The sequence below is a fragment of the Clarias gariepinus genome, chromosome 7 (assembly GCF_024256425.1).
Source record: "Clarias gariepinus isolate MV-2021 ecotype Netherlands chromosome 7, CGAR_prim_01v2, whole genome shotgun sequence".
Classification (NCBI taxonomy): Eukaryota; Metazoa; Chordata; class Actinopteri; order Siluriformes; family Clariidae; genus Clarias; species Clarias gariepinus.
The window spans coordinates 8966713-8987223 of NC_071106.1; the positions used below are offsets into that span (position 1 = coordinate 8966713).

Sequence of the window (20511 nt, forward strand, 5' to 3'; positions counted from 1 at the left end):
TTTTATACTCGTGACATTATGAAATAGTGTTTACACGAGAAATATAGCTATATTTTATTTAAAAAAAACAGAGACTTTTAAGTATCCTACCCGTCCTTTTCGTAAGGTACTTCCGGTCTTAGTGTTAACATGCAAATTTGTTTAAATTAATTCCTAGAAATAATACATACCACATATTAAGTACATTAAACATAAGGATTTTTTTTTTATTTGCGAAAAAAAAGTATATCTGAAAAAAATGAATGAAAGTGCGAAATGGACTTCCGGCGTCCAAAGTGACGTAAGGAGTCAGTAAGATGAACTACCTCAAATGCTCACAAGAGGGCGCTGGTCATTGAGCACATTACCGCGAATGTACACAAGAGGGCGCTGGCCAGTAAGCGTAAGTTGAACTACCGGGAATATACACAAGATGTCGCTGGTTAGTGAACGTAAGATGACCTACAGTACAGCAAATGTGTACAAGATTATGGCTGGTCAGTAAAACTAAACTTCCGTGAATGTACACAAGATGTCGCTGTAGCACGCACAAAATCTTTTTTTTTAATTATTATTAAATGACCCTCAGTGGGGGGTACAAACTGTCACACTGGGGCTTTAAACATGGCGGAGCGCATGGCCGCACGTTTGGCCGCGCAGGAACGGCAGATCGAGGCGCTCAGCGAGGAGATCAGCCGGCTCCGGGATGCGCTCGGTGGCGGCGGTTGCTTTAACGCTGAGCTCGCTCGCGGCGGTGCCGAGCTCGAGGACCTGCGGAGCGAGAACGAGAAGCTCCGCTACCGGCACGCGCACCTACAGCGCGCGCTCCGGGCCGAGCTCGAGCTCGAGAAGCAGCAGGGCCAGGCCGGCGCGCGCACAGGCCGCGAGAAAAAGACCAACGCGTTGGAGAGCGAAACGCCAAAAGTAAATGCACCCCAGAAGGTTGGTCTATTGTTATCCTTATCGTTATTATAGGTATTATTGTTAGTAGTAGTAGTAATAATATTGCGTGACGTCATAAAGCATGATGCAAATGTTGCCTTTGTTGCAGTAATGTAATTGTGCATGCTCTCAAGCAGCTCATACAGAGTAATAACATTTAGCATCAACATAAATATTGATGTTGCTCTTATCGATTAATCTATGTTACATTATTTTGGTGTAGACACACCAGCGTACTGAACCGGCGAAGCCTCCAGAGGTCCAGAACACAACAGAGAAGAGCAAGAAGAAGGAGAAACCCAAAGTACAGGGAGGAGGATCAGGAGAGGTACGTTAAGAGTTTTTTCTCTCTGTTTTTCTCATTATTATTAATTATCGAAATGATGCACTGCCAGAACACCATTGCACTGATGTTGCATCAGTAACACCAGACGGTCATATTTTTAGTGACCTGCAACTGGTTTTGTCTGCCTGCAGCCTATAATACATACAGTGCCTGTTCAAAAATACATCGTCATTTCAGAAGGGTCGAATTATTGGGCTGCGTCAAGCAAAGAAAACAACTAAAGGGGATTTGAAATTACTGGAACTGGTTAAGAACACATTATTGAAATCTGGTGGGATAGTGCTGGATTGTCAACGTCGTAGACGAAATGTGACTTGCTCAAGTTGTGTGGTTAAAAAATTCTAATTTGATAGTGAAAGTAAGAGCATTTCCTTACATGATGTGATGAGAATTAACAAGATTGGCAGTAAACAGCCAATAAAAAAATGTGGCAATAAAATGAAGTCAGCTGACAACCTGCATGTACTGATTGACCAGGTTATCTATGGGTGTTTTTGTTCCTTATAGCATAGACAAAAAAGGCCCATTTACACTGCAGGTCTCGATGCCCAATTCTGATTTGTTGCCCTTATCTGATTTTTTTTTATTTTTTTTTAACCGTCCGTTTACACGTTCTTTCAACTATGACCCATATCCGTTGCCATACCATCTGAAACATCGCGCATACTTAAAGGGAAGTTTTTGCACTACACACTGGCCAAGATGGACGAAGGTGAAGTATGCTTGACGCTCTGCGATATATGCAAAGTTCGCAAAACGTCACCATGGTTTTGAAATGGAGGAGGAGAAAAAAATGCCATAAATGCATTTGCTTCATTCACCAAATACTAATTTCTTTATGTTATTTAGCCTAAATAAGCATTAACACAAAGCGGGGGGCTTTTTCTTCCTCCATGTCACCTGCGATGTTATCATTCCACACGCGCTTCCACCGGAGAATAACATTACGTCATTAAACCGCGAAGAAGTCGCAGTTTTAATGATGTACAGAACACAGTGCCTCAGGAAATCCAATCTGTCTGTTTACACGACAATCACATTAGCACTTATCTGATTTATTTCCACATATGAAGGAGGCCTGAAACCGATCTTGAAATATCGGAATGCATGCGTTACATGGACATAGAACATGTCCGATATGTGTCACATATGAGCGAAACATCGGAATTGGTCACATTTAACTGACCGTGTAAACGTAGCTAAAGACTCAGATTGTGAATGATTGGTTTTGGGAGCATGAGGAATCATTTTCACACATAAACCAGCCACCATGCAAAAGGTAATTGAATAAAATCTTAGATGGCGCTACTTTTTCTTAGCCAGGCAGTGTATGTTCATTATAACGCACTGATTCTGGATCAGAGTGAATATTAAATGCACCACTGTTAAACACCAAACACAACAGGGATACTGCTGGAGTTTTGGTTCATGTTGAATGATATCAGTTATACATGGTTAATGGATAGTATCTAATTTTGATGTATCTTTTTTCTCCTGGAGCAGCTGAACCCATGGCCTGGTTACATATCTGAGCGCTTGGAGCTCTATGAGAGACTGAAGAAGGAGAGCGATGCTAATCTGGCCAAGCAGGCAGCAAACAGCAAACCTATCTCCGTCCAGCTGCCTGATGGACAGAAAGTGGAGTCTCGATCCTGGGTCACCACTCCTTACCAACTCGCCTGCGGTATCAGGTGGGATGCTGTGGGCGATCGTTTCACTTATAATGGTGCATTTAATGCTCCATGGTTACCTAGACTGTGTGGTTTAATTGTAGGTGGCCATATTAAAATCAACGTCTGTGTAAATATCAGTTTGGATGCATAGCATGATTAAGACACAACTTGCTCTTCAAGAATCAGATCTAAGAGATGCTCAGGTACAAGAGCATTAGTTAGCTCAGATGCTGATGTCGGGCGAGAAGGTCCGAAGTGTGTTTAGTGTTCCAGTTCCTCCCAAAGATGTGCAGTCAAGGCCGAGGTCATGGCTGTGACCGGGAAACTCAAGTTTTTTATTTTCCTCTCCAACCATAACAGAACATATATTCATGAAGCGTGCTTTGTGCACAAAGACCCTCTGGTTCTGGAGCCGGTTTGGGTCTTTTGGTTCTTGTAAAGTGAATTTATAATGCTCCATCATACAAAGATATTCTAGACATTTGAGTACTTTTAACCTTGTACCCACTGATTGCGGAGGAACCACACAATGGTCAGTGTCCATATACTTTTGGCACAGGAAAGAACAATGGCTGGTCCAAAATATTTCAAGTTTAGTCTAGTGAGAGTCTAGAAATAAGGGTGAGTTAAATGAGCTAATTTACTCCAAACTTAGTTTAGTAAAAGGCTAGAGATTATTTTTAAGTCTTTACCAAGAGAGGGCGCTGTCTTACAACATTTCCGAGTTGTTTGTACTCGGGGATGTCTGAATTATTGTTCAGAATAATTGCTTGATGTAAGTGTGCTAACTGGGAAGGGTTTCACTTGATATTCATGTGCATGCTCGTACTCTGGTGTAATATTACATCATGTCACAATATGAGAACCAAAACAAAGAAGCTGTTTGAGAGTGTGTTTTTCAGTCCTGAGTGTTGTTATGGTGTTTGTGCTCCTGCAGTCAGGGTCTGGCTGATAACTGCGTGATTGCCCGAGTGGACGACGAGTTGTGGGATTTGGATCGGCCCTTGGAGAAAGACTGCTCTCTGGAACTGCTGCGCTTCGACAATGAAGACGCCCAGGCTGTGAGTGTCTGAGTTTCGTTCCACCCGTTTCTTACGTCCTCCGTCACACTGAGCCATGTTTCCACAACAGTGTAACTAACACCTCTTTACCTGATTTCATAAGCGGCTGTAACTGCGTTGTTGCTACGTTAAAGAAGTTCTCACAACAGTCTCTTCAGGTTTGTGCTCTGACCATGGTAGGTCCATGCCATGCTCTGGATGATCACAATACATTTGTCTGGTGCTGACCACATTTATGGCCCCAGTGCAGCACGTTATCAATGCGTCTATGTCATATTCAGAGAATTTAGTATAACTACTTCTAATAACCACTTACCGTCTCCGTCACTTTGTGATGAAAAGCACTGCACGTGTCACAAAGTGCGATCTGATCAGACAAAGTAATAACTCTGTTTAATCTCATTGGACGTTTTCCTAGTAACCCAGTGTAAGGATCTATCCGATGATAGGAACTTTAAAGCACCTCTGTAAGACGCTTTGGACAAGAGCATCTGCCAAATGCCTAAATGTTGTGACACATTGAGAACCTCATAGCGACGTGACTAGAAATTACTATGAACTTGATAAATGAATATCTTTGATATTTTTTTGAACGGCGTGGGAACTTTTTAATGGTTTTCGTTAGAGCGTGATGGCGGACTTCCTCGTGTCATGTCAAGATTGAGATTTTCCTAATTAGAGCTAATTGTGGGCTTCATGCGAGCGCGTTTTCTTAGGCAGGCGCTGTCGGTTTCTTTATCAGTACTGTAGGATAAATACTGTAATATTTCCCCATCACAAGCTGCATTTTCCTCTACGGTACTAAAAGATTTATACAATATTCTATTCTATATGGAAACGTAGCCGAATGTACGTTAATATTTTTTACAAAATTAGTAAATTATATTCTTATTTTATTAAAATGCATGAAAAATTATATATTGCCTGAAAACAGCTATAAAAGAACCTGCGGAGAATATTTGCGCTTAAGATCAAAGTTTTTGCTTAAATATTAAAAGGGAAATCAGTACAGGAAAAGGCTTTCAGTAACATAACGAAACAAGTCCTAAGTGACCTCAGGTTAATCAGTTTCCTATTTTGCATTGTAAATTACATATGTTATTTGTTTTTTGCTATGCTCTACATCACATCTCGCTCTCCGTGCCTCCATGCAGGTGTACTGGCACTCCAGCGCCCACATCCTTGGAGAGGCCATGGAGCGCTTTTACGGAGGCTGCCTCTGTTACGGGCCTCCCATCGAGAACGGCTTTTACTACGACATGTTCCTGGACGGCCAGAAGTGAGTGTGCATGTTATAATACTGCAAAATTCCCTAAAGTGTGGATTATTGCATTTCTGTAGTAGCAGCAGCTTTGACAGTCGTTCCAGCAGAAAGAAATATCACAGCTTTATTTAGCATTTATGTTAGGAGTCTCCAGTGTTGGCGCTCTAAATCATAGAAATGACTATTTATAGCTGCTATAGTGCAAGTAAAAAGTTGTTTCATACTGTAGATGCTCCAGAACATCACATGGAACTGAAACTGGATAAAAATCCACTATTAAAAAAAATATATATATATTCTTGCCAACCCGCTGGAATAAAAGACTTTAAGACATGCTGTTGTTAAATTTAAATAATAAATTGGAGGATGATAACAGTAACTTCCTTTCATGACCGTACTTTGTCGTTGATTGGTTTTTCTGTTATAGCACACCCCAGTTATTTCTATAACGCTTCACGTAGTTTGCCACTTTTTTAGGTACACAAGGTAACATGGAAAAAGGTTTACATACATGAGATGTGTAATGTTTCTAAATTTAGATGCTCCATTTCATGTTTTGTTATTTTCATGATGGGATTTTTAAAGAATTTTGTCTGAAAAAGTCTGAAAGCTTGTGTACATTCCATGTGTGGAGTGAATGAGGAAGACCAGCATTCTCTGTTTAGTTAAGCGCTCTGTAATGAATAAAATTAGAAAGCTTTTAACATGGTGTGATATTCAGCTCTGTCAGCTCAGGCTTTTCATGGGCACGCACACACACACACACACACACACTCGCACACGCAGCACTTTCAAGGATTTATTGAGAACGGCGTGAAAAGGAAGACTGTGGCAGTGAGTAGCGATTATGTGGATGAAACAGCTTGTGGATCAGAGGGATCAGAGGATGAAGACGAGAATCGTGCAAGCAGACAGACGGGCTACAAACCAGGCAGATGAGATTACCTCAGAACAAATAGCTCATCAGATTTGGTTTGAATTTGCTTTGAAAGCTCAGGACCACATCGGGGAAACATTACTGTAGAATTCACGGGAAAATGAAGTCACTTCGGAATGTTTCTCCAGTATTTTATTAGTTTTATTACAGTCTATAAGGGAGCATTACGATTTAGTTGAGAATAGCACGTTGTTCTACAACATTAAATTGAACTTTTATTCAATGCTTAAAATGTTCCATTCCTTAGTCAATAAAAAAAAAAAAGGAATAATGGGTAAAATGCTGTGGTATAAGGGAGAGTAAACACTTCTGGACAGTTATGGAATTATCCTCTAAATACTGATTATTTCCCTTCATGAAATAAATTCCTAGAGTAAATTTGGAAATTTTGCTCTGAACAAAACCAGAGGTTATGTATAGATAGGCGTGTGTAGTGGATGTCTACACAGTACCATGCAGAAGTCCTAGGCGCCATATTATATATAGTACGAATTTTTAGATGTTAATCATGTCTGCATCGTTATGTATAAAACTATTTCCGAACATAACTTATGAATTAATAAATAAAAACCAGAAGCATATTTACATGCTTGTATAGAAAGCATCATATGAATGCATGATGAACCTGTTTTCAGAGGGAAACAAATTAAACGCTAATGTTGGCTCCTGGATTTTGCATGAATATTGGACAGAGAAAGTATCTAGCATATTCTCCAGCACACTCAGTAAAACCCAACAGCTGTTTTAATTATAAAACTGCACACATCTGTATCTAACACGACTTTTTATTTTCAATCAAAGAGTTTTATCTCTCTTTATAGAAATTTGTTTTATGTACAAATGTTTTTTAAGCCATCTTTGTTGTTTGCCTTTTTTTTTTTTTTTTTTTTTTTTGTATGCTCCCAGGACATGTATACAGTTTTATAAGTGAAACAGCTAGTAGGTTTTACTGAGTGTGCTGGAGTTCTTCTAGTAACATCGTCACACTCGCGCCTTTCAGTTAACCAGGTTGCTGTTGTTATATTATTATTTAATGAAAAAAACAAACCATATGGTATTGAACGAATACAATACAGACTTATTATTTATTAGACGTAATATCTTTTTAAACGTGGTGCCAACTTTACATACTGAACGAGTACTTTTTTGTATACGGTATAACACTACAGTAATTCCGAGCGTGTTTTGTCTCCGTTAGAGGAGTTTCGAGCACGGAGTTCGGAGATCTGGAAACACTCTGTAAAGGCATCATGAAGGACAAGCAGCCCTTTGAGAGACTGGAGATTAGCAAGAAGACACTACTGGCGATGTTCAAGGTAAAATCCTTCTCAGATACTCTGATAAACTAAAGAATGTGGTCGGTCAGATTTGTATTTTTATTTTGAGGGTGTATTTTGTATAGTTTAAGGAAAAATACTTGCTTTGGATATAAAAATCTGATTTTATTTTATTGTAATTTCAAGTTTTTAAATTACTGGTTTGAATTATGTCGAGTTTGTGTGATCAGTTCAGGTTATATTAAAGTAATCCCATTGTATAAGGGCATGCCGGCATCAACAGCAAGAAATAAGTACAGTATAGTATTATAGAATTAATAAATGATAAAACAATAGCGTAGCAGGTCACGTTGCTGCTTCGTAACGCCAATGACCCGGGTTTGATACTGAGCTCAAGTCAAGTGAGCAGTTTGACTTTGGTTCAGGGATCATGCAGGGTTTCCAAAAACCAAGGGTGTTAATATAATTCATGTGGTACGGATGTTTTGCTTTGTGTTAAACTTTCAATCTTTGTGTTACTTTTGTTTCGCAGTACAACAAGTTTAAATGTCGTATCCTGAATGAAAAAGTCACTACCCCGACCACTACTGTGTACAGGTAAATAAAACCATTGCTGCTGTTTTCTGATCCTGTGTGATCCAGTCTGAACAGGTTCTGAATGGTTCTGTATCCTTAGATGTGGTCCTCTCATCGACCTGTGCCGAGGCCCTCACGTACGGCATACAGGAAAGATCAAAGCACTGAAGGTCTATAAGGTGCGGGAGCCGTTCTGTAAATAATAAAGAGCCATTGAATAACCAGATCATAAAGTATTTGTTCTTTTAAAGCATTCGCAGCATAATCAGTAATGTTAAATATAAGGTGATGTGCAATTTAATTGCACGGTAGTTTGGTTTAGAAATGTTAACGTTTCAATGCAAATCTTGCTCCGTCTGACATCTAGAACTCGTCCACGTACTGGGAAGGCCGATCAGACATGGAGACGCTCCAGAGGATCTACGGGATATCCTTTCCCGACTCTAAGATGCTGAAGGAGTGGGAGCGCTTTCAGGAAGAGGCCAAGAACCGAGACCATCGGAAAATCGGAAAGGTGATGCGACAGAGTGGAGAAGGCTCGGGTCCTGTTTCAGAGCTTATTGTTTTAGAGTTTGTGTGCTGAAGAAACTCATTACTTTCTCATTATATTAGCAGTTCCATAATTAAATTATTTTCCTCTAAAAGCAGCTCAGACAGTCGTTCTAGCTGCGAGGCGAGTCAAAAATAGCAACAGCTCACTCACATGGGCTTGTGTAGCATTAGAGATGCTCGTGTAATTGAAAACTCGAGTGTTGTTATTTAATGTATATAATAACGGTGTATTAGTCTGGTGAAGCGCGGTGCAAGGAGATGTTTTTTGAACCATTATGTGAACATTCGGAGAGGTTTAAGGACACGTGCCAAGTCTTCATCAGGACAGATGGGTTATGATATGAAAATTATGTGTATTAGTTTTAAAAGAGGAAAAAAGTCTGTTGGAAGAACCACTGTTTATCAGTGCTGTAACATAAGTGATAACAGGAACTTGTCTCTTGTACAGATATACACCGATCAGACATAACGTTAACATATTAACATTGATTAATAATTATATACCAGTAAACTTGTAACATGAGCTTTCAAAGCTTATTCATGCCCACGGAGACAAAAGGCCAGTCCATCTGGTCCGATCCCACAGAAAAGCAGATGCAGCATAAATCACAGGAAAAAAGTAAATGCTGGCCACGATAGAAAGTCACCAGAACACCCAGTGCACCACAGCCTGTTGTCCAACAGACGAAGATCCCAAGACTGCCAACCTGGCCTCTAAACTCCCCAGATCCAAAACACCCATGACAAACAAGTCTGATCTGTAGAGACTCCATCCTAACACCTGCAGTACCCAAAGGATCCACTGCCAATGTCCTGGTGCCAGACACCACAGCACACCCCAGAGGTCCTATGGAGTCATGCCCCAAGGGGCCAGAGCTGATGTACATATAAGTATAAGAACACAACTTCATTACTGTTTTTTTTTTTTTTTCTTCCTTCTAACCCTATACCACTGTGTGGTTTATTGCTGGTCTCTATAATCATGTGGAATTGTTTCAGTATATTTTGGATGTAGCGCATTTCGTCAACGTATCATGGACAAAAATAAGCTCTGGCCTAAATCCAAATCAGAATTTCAAAATGTCCTGTTCCACTTGGTCTGTGAGTAATCCGAGATGAAATAAAGCACAGAAAGGACTGGTGCAGGGCTTTTGTTTGTTGGTTTAATGATGGCTCATTGTAGTACTCCTTAGAATTAAATTGAGCAGCTTCATTTAAAATGATTGTGTAACTTTACTTTTAATGGCAACCCACCAGAACGATGGGAAGCTACTCAAAGGAAAATGGAGAGTTGGAATGAAGGTTAAAAGCAAAATAATGAGTGTGTGCTTGCTTTGATCTGGACGAAGGGAATTGCAGTACTGCAAGATCCACTTTTCTCGGCATTGCACGCTTCGAAAGGAGCTGATGAAAGCGACGTCGTCTTGGAAATGCACAGAATAAATTTTCACCCGCCTTATCTATCTCGGCGGAAAGCGAAGGCTGCGCTTATGTCACATTCTCGATTAGCGTGTGATCGATGCTTCCTACTGATCCCGTGGTGACCAGCTGGTACTTAAAGAGAAGACTTCCTGTTTCCTCTGACTACGTATAGAGATACATGCGACTGCCGACCTGTAGTAGGGTCAGGTTTAATCTTGACTTGACCTGATTGTCTGTGTGGTGCGCGGTGTCACGTCCTGCCCTGCCGCCATACGCTAGTGATCTGAAGTTGGAGGGCTCGGAGAACAGTTTGTCTAGGGAGTCGAGAGCAGATTTGATGCCATGTGTCCCCTCGATTCCCTGTGGAGATAGAAAACTTTGGCACCGCGTGTCCTCCCACTGAACATAAGTGGCCGTTTAGGCCCCTTCGTTCCCGTCCACTCGAAAGGCTTTTAGGATCAGTCCTTAGAATAAGCATTAGCGTCAGTTTCGTCCTCAATTAAAATGGAATTTATTTCTTAGATATATTTTTATAGTATAAATATTTTTTATATAAGTATTTACAAATTGTTCATCTTATTTGTATTTTGCTCTCTCTCTCTCTCATCCACTCCGATGGCACGCTTCAGGATCAGGAGCTGTTCTTCTTTCATGATCTGAGTCCAGGCAGCTGTTTCTTCCTCCCACGTGGAGCCTACGTTTACAACACTCTCACCGAGTTCATCAGGGTAAATCTGCTCCACACGCTCATACGTTACCATCTGTACATGTTACATGACACTGTTCCTGTGTATGATTGACAGATTCTCGTCTTCACCGTACGTAACAGAGCTGTGTTCTTGTTCTCGTCAGCTCTTAACCTGTTGGTGTGAACTTCTGTAGATAGCAACAGCATCATTGTGTGAAAATCCGTTTTATGGAAATGTGCTGATCTGAGAAAGCAAGTACGCTTTAAATACAGGCGACTTTTTGAGATTTTTTTTTAGCATTTCTATTCATTTCAAGCTTTTACATTTACGGCATTTTGCAGACGCCTTTACCCACAGCGACTTACGTTTTAATCTCATTATACATCAGGAGCAGTCGAGGCATTTTGTAGATTATTTAATACAAACATTAAAAAAGGTTTAGAAATAGATTTTTTAAATAGCCTATATGTTATAGAAATATAATTTCCCTTTTTTTATTTCCAGTGCATCCTTTTTTTTTTTCTTTTTTTATATTGAATACCAATATCAAATTTACCACATGCCAATCAACATATAATTATTTTCGAGTTGTTTCTCTTAATCTACATTACAATGCAAAATGTTTAACCCCCACATCCTCATTTCTTTATATTTTGCATCCGAAGAGCCAGAGTGTTTTCCTGTATTCTGCACATTGTCTTGCGCATAACTGGACATGGTTTCTACATTCCACTTTAACTCTTTTTTTTTTTATTGTTGTTGTTGTTGTTGTTTTTTTATCATATTTTATTATATTTTATTTACTTATTTTTTTTAAATTTTTATTATTTGTACATAATGTAAATTCTTTTACAGGTGAAGGTTTATATATATATATATATATATATATATATATATATATACTGTGTGTGTGATATATACATACAGTAGCGTTCAAAATAATAGCAGTCCAACATCAGTAAACTAATCAATAATTGTTTTTGGGAGAAATCATATTTCTTCATGGTAAATATTTTACTTGTAGGTGTAGTGGAGTAAAAGAAAACCAACAGACCCAACAGTCATGACTTGCATGCACCTGATTCTGTGTAATTAAATCATTAATTGAAAAGGGGCGTGTTCGAAATATTAGCAGTGTGGAGTTCAAATAGAGAGGTAAATTATTCTGTGTAAAACAGGTGTCAAAAAAATTCAAGGATAAATGCAGTAAATGTTGTCCTGTGCATTTCTTTCTGAAAATTTAATGGGTCGTTCCAGACATTGTTCAGTAGAACAGCGTACTTTGATTCAAAAGTTGATTAGAGATGGGAAAACATACAAAGAAGTGCAGAAAATGATAGACTGCTCTGCTAAAATGATATCAAATGCTTTAAAATGAAGACCAAAACCAGAAAGCCATTAGCAAGAAGGTGACCCCAAACACAGGAGTAAGTGAGCAGCATCTTGGTTTCAGACCAACCTGATTAACGTTATTGAGCGGCCAGCTCGATCCCCAGACCTTATTTCAATAGAAAAGCTGTGGGCTGACATTAAAATAGCTGTTTCTGAGACAAAAAAATGGCATGGTTATACAACTAAATATTAGTTCAGAGATGCACAAGAAAGATTAAACCTCAAGCATTTTTGTTTAACCGTTAAATTCATCACTTTGTAAAGATGAATGATGACACTGATATTTTTTTGAACAGACTAATATTTGTTTTTCTTCACTTTCTGTAAACTAATAATACATTTAGCACATTTTTCTTCATGATGTGATTCAGAATAGAATGTGCAGGGTGTCCTATGCATTTGTGTGATTGAAATAAAAAATTCTTATATGGATATGGAGCTTTACTCACTTCTTTTAACACACTGCTCTTATTTTGAACACTACTGTAAAAAATCTTTTTTTCTAATTTGTAAACATTTTTATTTCATACTTTATATTCTTTTTAGAAACTTTTTTTTTCTTTTTATTTGTTTTTATTTTTTAGGTCATCAGCAGTCGTGTAAGCATTTCACTTCATTTGATATTGTGTACGACTGTGACAAAGAAATTTTGAATTTAATTTTAGAATTTTTATGTGCTCTTACATACAGGAGGAGTACTGGAGGAGAGGTTTCCAGGAAGTGGCGTCTCCAAACATCTACAACAGCAAGCTGTGGGAGACGTCGGGTCACTGGCAGCACTACAGCGAGAACATGTTCTCCTTCCCCGTGGAACAGGACATCTTCGCCCTCAAGCCCATGAACTGCCCTGGCCACTGGTACAAATTGTACACACACACTCCTAGTGAATGAGAACTGTCACAGCGTTTACGCAGAGTGGGAACTGTTTTATAAATAAAATATATTTTTGTCTTGTAGGAGAAACCTAATAAAATCACAGTTGTTAGCAGGAAAAGATAAGATTTTGCTGAACATTAGCCCATGTCCCAGCTGTGACTTTCTGTCTATCATCGTAATTTTTATGTTTGGATGCTAATAATTAGACTGGACAATTCTTGGGAATTGTTCTAAAGTGAACTCCCAGTGTGACTGGGAACCGGCCAAAGCAAACTCTCGCAAAACTGGGGAATGTTGGTGGTTTCTCAGAACAGTTCTCAGAGGTTGCAGCTGTTTGTAAATGAACAAATTCGAGCAACTTGGCACGGCAGCAGGAGAGAGTCGGCTCCAGGAGCCTGTCTGGAGGAGCGCGCAGAATGGACTACAGACTGATTTTTTTTTTTTTTTTTTTTTAATGCAAGTTTATGCGACATCACAACATTCATTTCCATCCAAAGTCACATTAATTTCTCTCCAACATCTTGTATTGATGATGGGAGAGTTGGACCACTGCGTGAAGCCTTCTCCAGCACATCCCTAAAATTCTCAGTAAGGTCGATCCATGTGTGAAAATGATGGAAGGCTCTAAATTATTTGCTTAGACAAGTCCAGGGTTTCTTTTGGCCAGGCAGTGTATTTTCATAAGTTACATTATAAGTCCTTATAGCTCATTGTTGGGTTCTTTAACTGGTTAGAATAGTGTTTTTGTAATTCCATAGTCTTGGTCCTTTCTTGTTTTTAAATTCACTGAGTGCATTATTAACATGATATTACACTAGTTATAGTATTGCTGAAGCGCTGAAACAGTATTTGGCTGTTTCTGTCCCTTTCACAAACTTTCCTCTCATTGTCTCTCTCTGTACTCACTACCCATATCATTTTCTCTCTCAACCTCTGTCTGTCTTTCTTGCTTTCTCTGGTTTGTCTCTTTCTCTCAGTCTGATGTTCTCTCACCGGCCGCGCTCATGGAGGGAGCTTCCCCTCAGACTGGCGGATTTTGGTGTCCTGCACCGTAACGAACTCTCAGGGACTCTGACGGGACTCACCCGCGTTCGCCGTTTCCAGCAGGACGACGCTCACATCTTCTGCACTATGGAACAGGTACGGTACCAAACCCACTGCATACATCAGGCAGATATAACTTTATGACCACTGATAGGTGAACTGGACACACTGATCATTAACTATACACAAGTAAACTTGGGACAGGATCAGCGGTGCCCCAGCCTCACCCATGTCCATGGGGACCAAAGCTGCCCCAGTGGCACAACCCAAAACCTAGGTGGTTTTAATGTTAATATTTTTAATGTTTGTTTTTTTTAGTTTTTGTTTTAAATCGTTGTCCTGTGTAGAGCTGTGGCATCCTCATGTGGCTCTCCTGTCCTCTGTTCTCCTTTTAGATTGAGTCAGAGATGAAGGGCTGCCTGGACTTCCTACGCTGTGTCTACGACGTCTTCGGGTTTTCCTTCCAGCTGCATCTGTCCACGCGGCCGGAGAAGTACCTCGGGGACATCGCCGTGTGGGACCAGGCTGAGAAGGTGCTGTGGCTTTCTTAAAAATAAGGAGGTTTTTGTCCTAAAAACATTTGAATGAATTTTACATTAAGTCTGAAGTGATAATTCTTGTCTAGCGCACTTCACGATGAACGTACTGATGACTTTACCCCTGTATCCTGCAGCAACTTGAGAACAGTCTGAATGAGTTCGGAGAACCATGGAAGCTAAACCCAGGCGATGGAGCTTTTTATGGGCCAAAAGTAAGACCTTAACAATGTTGGCATTAATAAGTAGTCCCCGACTTAAGGAACATTTGAGTTAAGAATTTCTGCCGATACGAACAGACCACGGTTCTACTTCTGGTTCAATCACAGCAAGTAGCTCATGTGTTTTATGCACCAGTGCACCAGATACCAATATTTACAAATATATATACAATATTTTCAGTGTGTGAGTGAACGTATAAAATGTCTAGAGTCCAGTTTATTTTATGTGTGAGTGTGGGGGGTGCTGGATAAATGAATCCTTATTGGTTTCAACAAATCAGTCCGGAAGCACAATGATGGATAATGTCTGTCCTGTAGAGTTCACAGTCCAATACAGTGGAAAACAGCTCTGAAATCAAATGGTATCTGGGATTCAGAGACAACACTGTGATGTCTCGGTGTATGAGATTCATTTCCTTAGGCGGAGTTATGTTTTTATGGTCACATGATGGCAGTGTGGGGAAAGGGGACAGATTTAGACAAGTTGATTGGTATGCTTTACAATGTATATTCGTGTCTAAAGGCATATAAGACTTACTTTGTCAGACTTAAGAACAAATCAGACTTACGAACGTGCTCCCAGAACAGAATGTGTTTGTAAGTCGGGGAATACCTGTAGCATAAAACCAGAAATACTTTATATTGTAAAATTTTTATTACATTTACAGATTGATATCAAGATTAAAGATGCTATCGGGCGTTATCACCAATGTGCCACCATCCAGCTGGACTTCCAGCTGCCTATTCGCTTTAACTTAACTTTCATAGGGTGAGGATTATCACACAATTCTCATGTTATTTACCACTTAATTATTGTTATATTTATGGCATCACTGATGATTGAATGTTCTTACAGGAAGGATGGGGATGACAAAGCCAGGCCTGTGATTATCCACCGCGCTATCCTGGGCTCGGTAGAGAGAATGATCGCCATTCTCACAGAAAACTATGCTGGAAAATGGTACTTACGTTTTATTCTTTAACCATATTTTACTAACAACTTACTGACTTAAAAAAGGAGTGGTGAAGACTTTTGGTTCGTTTTTTTTTTTGGATTATTTATTGCTAAAATTGTATACTATTGTTTACTATACTTCTGTTACAGTAATGTAACATTACCATATTAAGAAATTATTTTACTTGTTATATATGTACTTGAAATGTATTAATTTATAATTAATTATTATTTATTGAAGTAAATTATATAATTTATTTAATTAAATTTTGCTTTTATATTATATATATATAAAAAAAATTCTATTTTTAATTACTAATTTTTTCCACAGTTTCTAGCAATTTTATTTGTCTATATTGCTATTTTCCATCTTTTTTTTTTCTTTTACAAAGCACAGAGCTGGTGATTATATAAATTTATATATAATATATAATTTTTTTTTTCTAATTATGTAGTCAGAAAATAATAATGAATGAGCATGTGCATGATCAGAGATCAATTCAAACACTTGGTGAAGTTGCATGGTAAAAAAAAATTGTCAGTACAAATGTTTAGTTATGAAAATAAGAGCATTTTCATACACCTACACAATGTGATGAGAATTGAACAGGATTGGCCTAACAGCTGTGGGTCCATAAGAAAACCACTTGTAGGAGAGAGTGATCAAAAAAAAAAAAATAGTTTGCTAGGACGCATAAAGATAAGACTATCTAGATTATTAGGTGGCAATAAAATGAAGTCAGCTGACGACCTGAATGTACTGAATGACCAGGTTATCACATCTGTGAAGTTTTTCTTCCCTAATGAAATCGCCATATTCCAGGATTGTGCTGAGACTTTATGGATTTGTTTGACTCTGTCGTAATCAATATGAGATCTCGGCCAAAAATGAACACAGCTCTAAATAGAAGTAAATGTTGAAACTCTGCACATTAATCGAATTCAAAGAATACTAGTGTGTGTATGTGTGTCTGTGAGACTTTTCTTGGGGCCAGGTAGTGGTTTAAACATCACTTACCTTCTGTTATGTTCTTTGTGTCTCCTTAGGCCGCTCTGGTTATCTCCTCGCCAGGTTATGGTAGTGCCTGTTAATCCGTCCCTTGAAGAATATGCTACTCGGGTAAGCTTTTCTGTTTTTATATATAAAAAGATATAAAAATTTAAACTTGGTCTCAAAATTAAAAGGGTTAATCTGTATCCCGGAAAAGTGTAATTGGGCCACCTTCAATATTTAGTGCACATATGATTAAAATTCTCTATCAGGAGGCTTGGACACTTCTAGCCATCTCAGGAACATATACAGGGGTGTGTTGTAAAAGGAAAAATTATCATTGGTGAGATCATTGGTGAAAATAAAAGTCACTCTTATCTCCCTTATTCATTTATTGATGTATAGAATGTTGGGGAACATTCCCATAAGTTAATAGTTAGGAGTCATGATAGTCAGTCACTCACCAGCCTAACCTTTTCTCTGTCCTGAAGTTCATGAGACAAACACTGACGCTGGAGACTCCTTTACTAATTAACGTTAATTAAACATCTGCATTTAACTTTAGAATTTGTAGATCTTCCCCAAGTGTGAATCAGCTTCTGGTAATGTATTAGAACTAGCACAAAAATCTGATTTGATTCAGAGTTCGACAATGCTAATGTATAACATCTTCTAATAGATAAAGGGTAATTAGTCAGGGAAGAGATCGGCTGATGATAGATCAGTGTTCGTTACTGGGAGATGCTCGAGAGAAGTGGGTGCAGAGTTTTTTGTGAAAGAAGCATGAGTCACAACAGAGCATTTTGTTGTATTGTAGGTGAGCAAGCAGTTTGCAGAGGCGGGCTTCATGGCTGATGCAGACCTGGACTCGGGCTGCCTTCTGAACAAGAAGATCCGCAATGCTCAGCTGGCCCAGTACAACTTCATTTTGGGTAAGGGGTGGTTCTGGGATGATTTGAAACTCATCTCATTTTTTTTTTTTAATCACATATGTGTACATAATTAGCTTTAATAATTTATCTATTTTCACAAATTAGTTAGTGAATTTTGGAGACCTGACCACCAAAGGATAAACTTGTGTACCCGTAACTTCCCATAATTCCCGTAATTGTTCTATACACTACTATTAACTAATTAAAATAATTGTCTGTTTTTATAAGAACATCCATGTCCAAGCCATCACTACTCCACAGCCAAAATCTATCGTAGAATAAAAGATTTTTAAATATCGATGCAAAAAAAAAATCCTAAATTGAAACTCCTCACTTTAGATTAGATTAGATCAGATTAAATTAGATTCAATATTATTGTCATTGTGCAAAGTACATGGACAGAACCAATAAAATGCACTTTACGTGTCTAATATCTAAGATTTCCACATTTCCAATCAGGCCGTAGCCTCGTTAAGTTTGGGAACGACCCATTAAGAAGCATGCCGAAAAAGTACGGTAGCTTTGCTCTATTGCCTCATTGCGTCTGATGTTATTGACACGTGTGCACGTTCTCTGACTGTGAATGAATCTTCGGTCTGTTTGCAAAAGAAACGCGCAATGCTGTTATGCCAACTGTTGCTTTTGCAGAGCAGCTGCAGAAATTAGCATGGAAATAATTATGCATTGTTGGTGTTTTGATGTTGTCCTTGGCAGTTGTCGGTGAGAAGGAGAAGATGACTAACAGCGTCAACGTGCGCACGAGGGACAACAAGGTCCACGGCGAGCTGACCGTGCCCGAGGTTCTGGCTCGGCTCTCTCTGCTCAAACAGTCGCGCTGCAGGAACGCCGAGGAGGTCTTCTAAAAAAAAAATATTATAAAAAAAATGTGTGGGCCTGATTCCAATTAGAATTTTAAAAAGCCTCTTGCATCTTTATTATTTTTCAGTAGCAGCTGTTTGGTACCAGATAACAACTTGACTAGGGGTGTTATGGTGTTACGGTGACACGGTTAGTCACAGTGATGACTGGATGCTTACCTCATTGTTGAATGCATTTCCATTCATCACTGCCTGTTTTGATTTCTTTCCCCAAATCGAGTTCATTTCTTTACTCCAGAGGCTCTGGTTTCTTTAGTGAATAGTAAAATTTCACAGCAGCCCACGTTGCTCTTTGTAAACGTGTTACCGTGCTACCTCTGCTGTACGATGATGTGAAGAACTTGTTAAAATACAACACTGTTAACCAAACAACTATTTATTTTATGTCAAGGAAGATCTTCTGCAACTTTTTCCCTCAGAATTTGATAAATACTGAGAGAGAAGTAATTTCTCCCAAAATATATTTTTAGTAATGAACAATTACACCAGGGGCGAGGGTTCAATTTCCACTTGGGGTCTGTGTGCTTGGAGTTTGCTTGTTCTCCTCGTGCTTGGGTACTCTGGTTTCTTCCAACAGTCCAAAGACATGCAGATTAAGTTTCTCAAAATTGCTCGTAGTGTGAGTGAGTTTGTGCCCTGTAATGGACTGCACCCTGCCCAGGGTGTACCCCACCTCATGCCCTTAGTCACCTGGGATAGGTTCCAGATCTAACAGATCTAACTCTGTATAACCGTATACAGTAGAATGAGGGGATTAATTATTAGTATTTTTATTATTATTTTTTGCTATTATACTGTAAACATTTCTAAATGTAACACCCCTAGGCTGTCATTATCGTTATTAAACACTATTTTATAAATGGGAGGGATAAAAAGAGGCTTTGTCATTGGATTGGAATCAGGTAAAAAGCACAAAAACAGAAACAGGAAAAGCAGTCGATGTTCTAGAGCGTGGGATGTAATGACGGATGGAGTTTAACAAACAGCATTTCATGGAATGTATTTGTAAAAGTAAATAAGATTTCTGTTATGTACCGTATGATGAAGGAAAGATGATTGCACAGTGCTTTGGTTCTGTAGGCAAGCGGGAAGCAGTTGGTAGAGGTGACATTTGGCTTGCACACTTGTGAATGCAGGAAACCATTTTGACAAAATGTCATCAAAGTGATGTTTTAATTTTTTTTTCATTCAGCCTCAATGGCGCTGAATGAAAGAACAAACAGATGGTGAGTTCGGTACAGATTGTTATGATGGAAATTGTGTTGTGTTAAAGGGAAGCTTTCTTTGATTGAGTAAAATATTGAAGTGAACCATTGATGACTGCTGGGAATAAATGAAGAATAAACAATTTTCAGAGACAGTTCTCCTGAGGTAATCGCAATTTAGAATTTGTGTTTTGTGTGTGAATGAAATGAAAATTTAGATATGCATTTATTCATCAAGAAACGACTTCACAATCACACAGTATTTACAGACTAAATAGCTCTCACTTTTTCTACATGATGAGACAAAAAAATAGGTGATCTTTTTTCAAAACGTTCATTAAGTAGTTATAATCCAGCTATTCAAATATTAGGCAATTAATATTTATTTCCACAAAACCTAAATCAACTGTGCTGTGTAGAAAGAGTTGGATCTCAGACTGGCTGGAATAAGTATTTACTGCCTTCCACATTTCCTGCAGTAAGAACTGGGAAGTAAACTTGACATTATGGATCATTATTTACCATTTGATAGATGAAGCACACATTTTATTTATATACAGGTGCATCTCAATTTGAAGGTAAGTTGATTTATTTCGGTAATTTAATCCAAAAAGTTAAACATGTGTATATAGATTTATTACACACAAACAGATGTATTTCAAATATTTTGATGAAAATGCCTTACAGCTAATGAAAACCTAAAATTCAGTATCTCAGGAAATTATAATATTACTTAAGACCAATTAAAAACTAGAGCTTTTTA

General features: G+C 38.7%; 1 protein-coding gene across 1 annotated transcript; it reads left to right on the forward strand.

Annotated features, from left to right (window-relative positions):
* Positions 1–589: 589 nt before the first annotated feature.
* Positions 590–19918, forward strand: tars3 (threonyl-tRNA synthetase 3). The gene is made up of 19 exons (XM_053501023.1): positions 590–921; positions 1145–1249; positions 2771–2958; positions 3878–4001; positions 5156–5280; positions 7401–7518; positions 8012–8076; positions 8156–8234; positions 8423–8569; positions 10659–10757; positions 12801–12967; positions 13964–14126; positions 14426–14563; positions 14704–14781; positions 15456–15556; positions 15644–15748; positions 16790–16862; positions 17551–17665; positions 18380–19918. The coding sequence occupies exons 1-19, from the start codon at positions 604–606 to the stop codon at positions 18526–18528; spliced, it is 2457 nt and encodes an 818-aa protein (XP_053356998.1). The 5' UTR covers positions 590–603; the 3' UTR covers positions 18529–19918.
* The last annotated feature ends 593 nt before the right edge of the window (positions 19919–20511 follow it).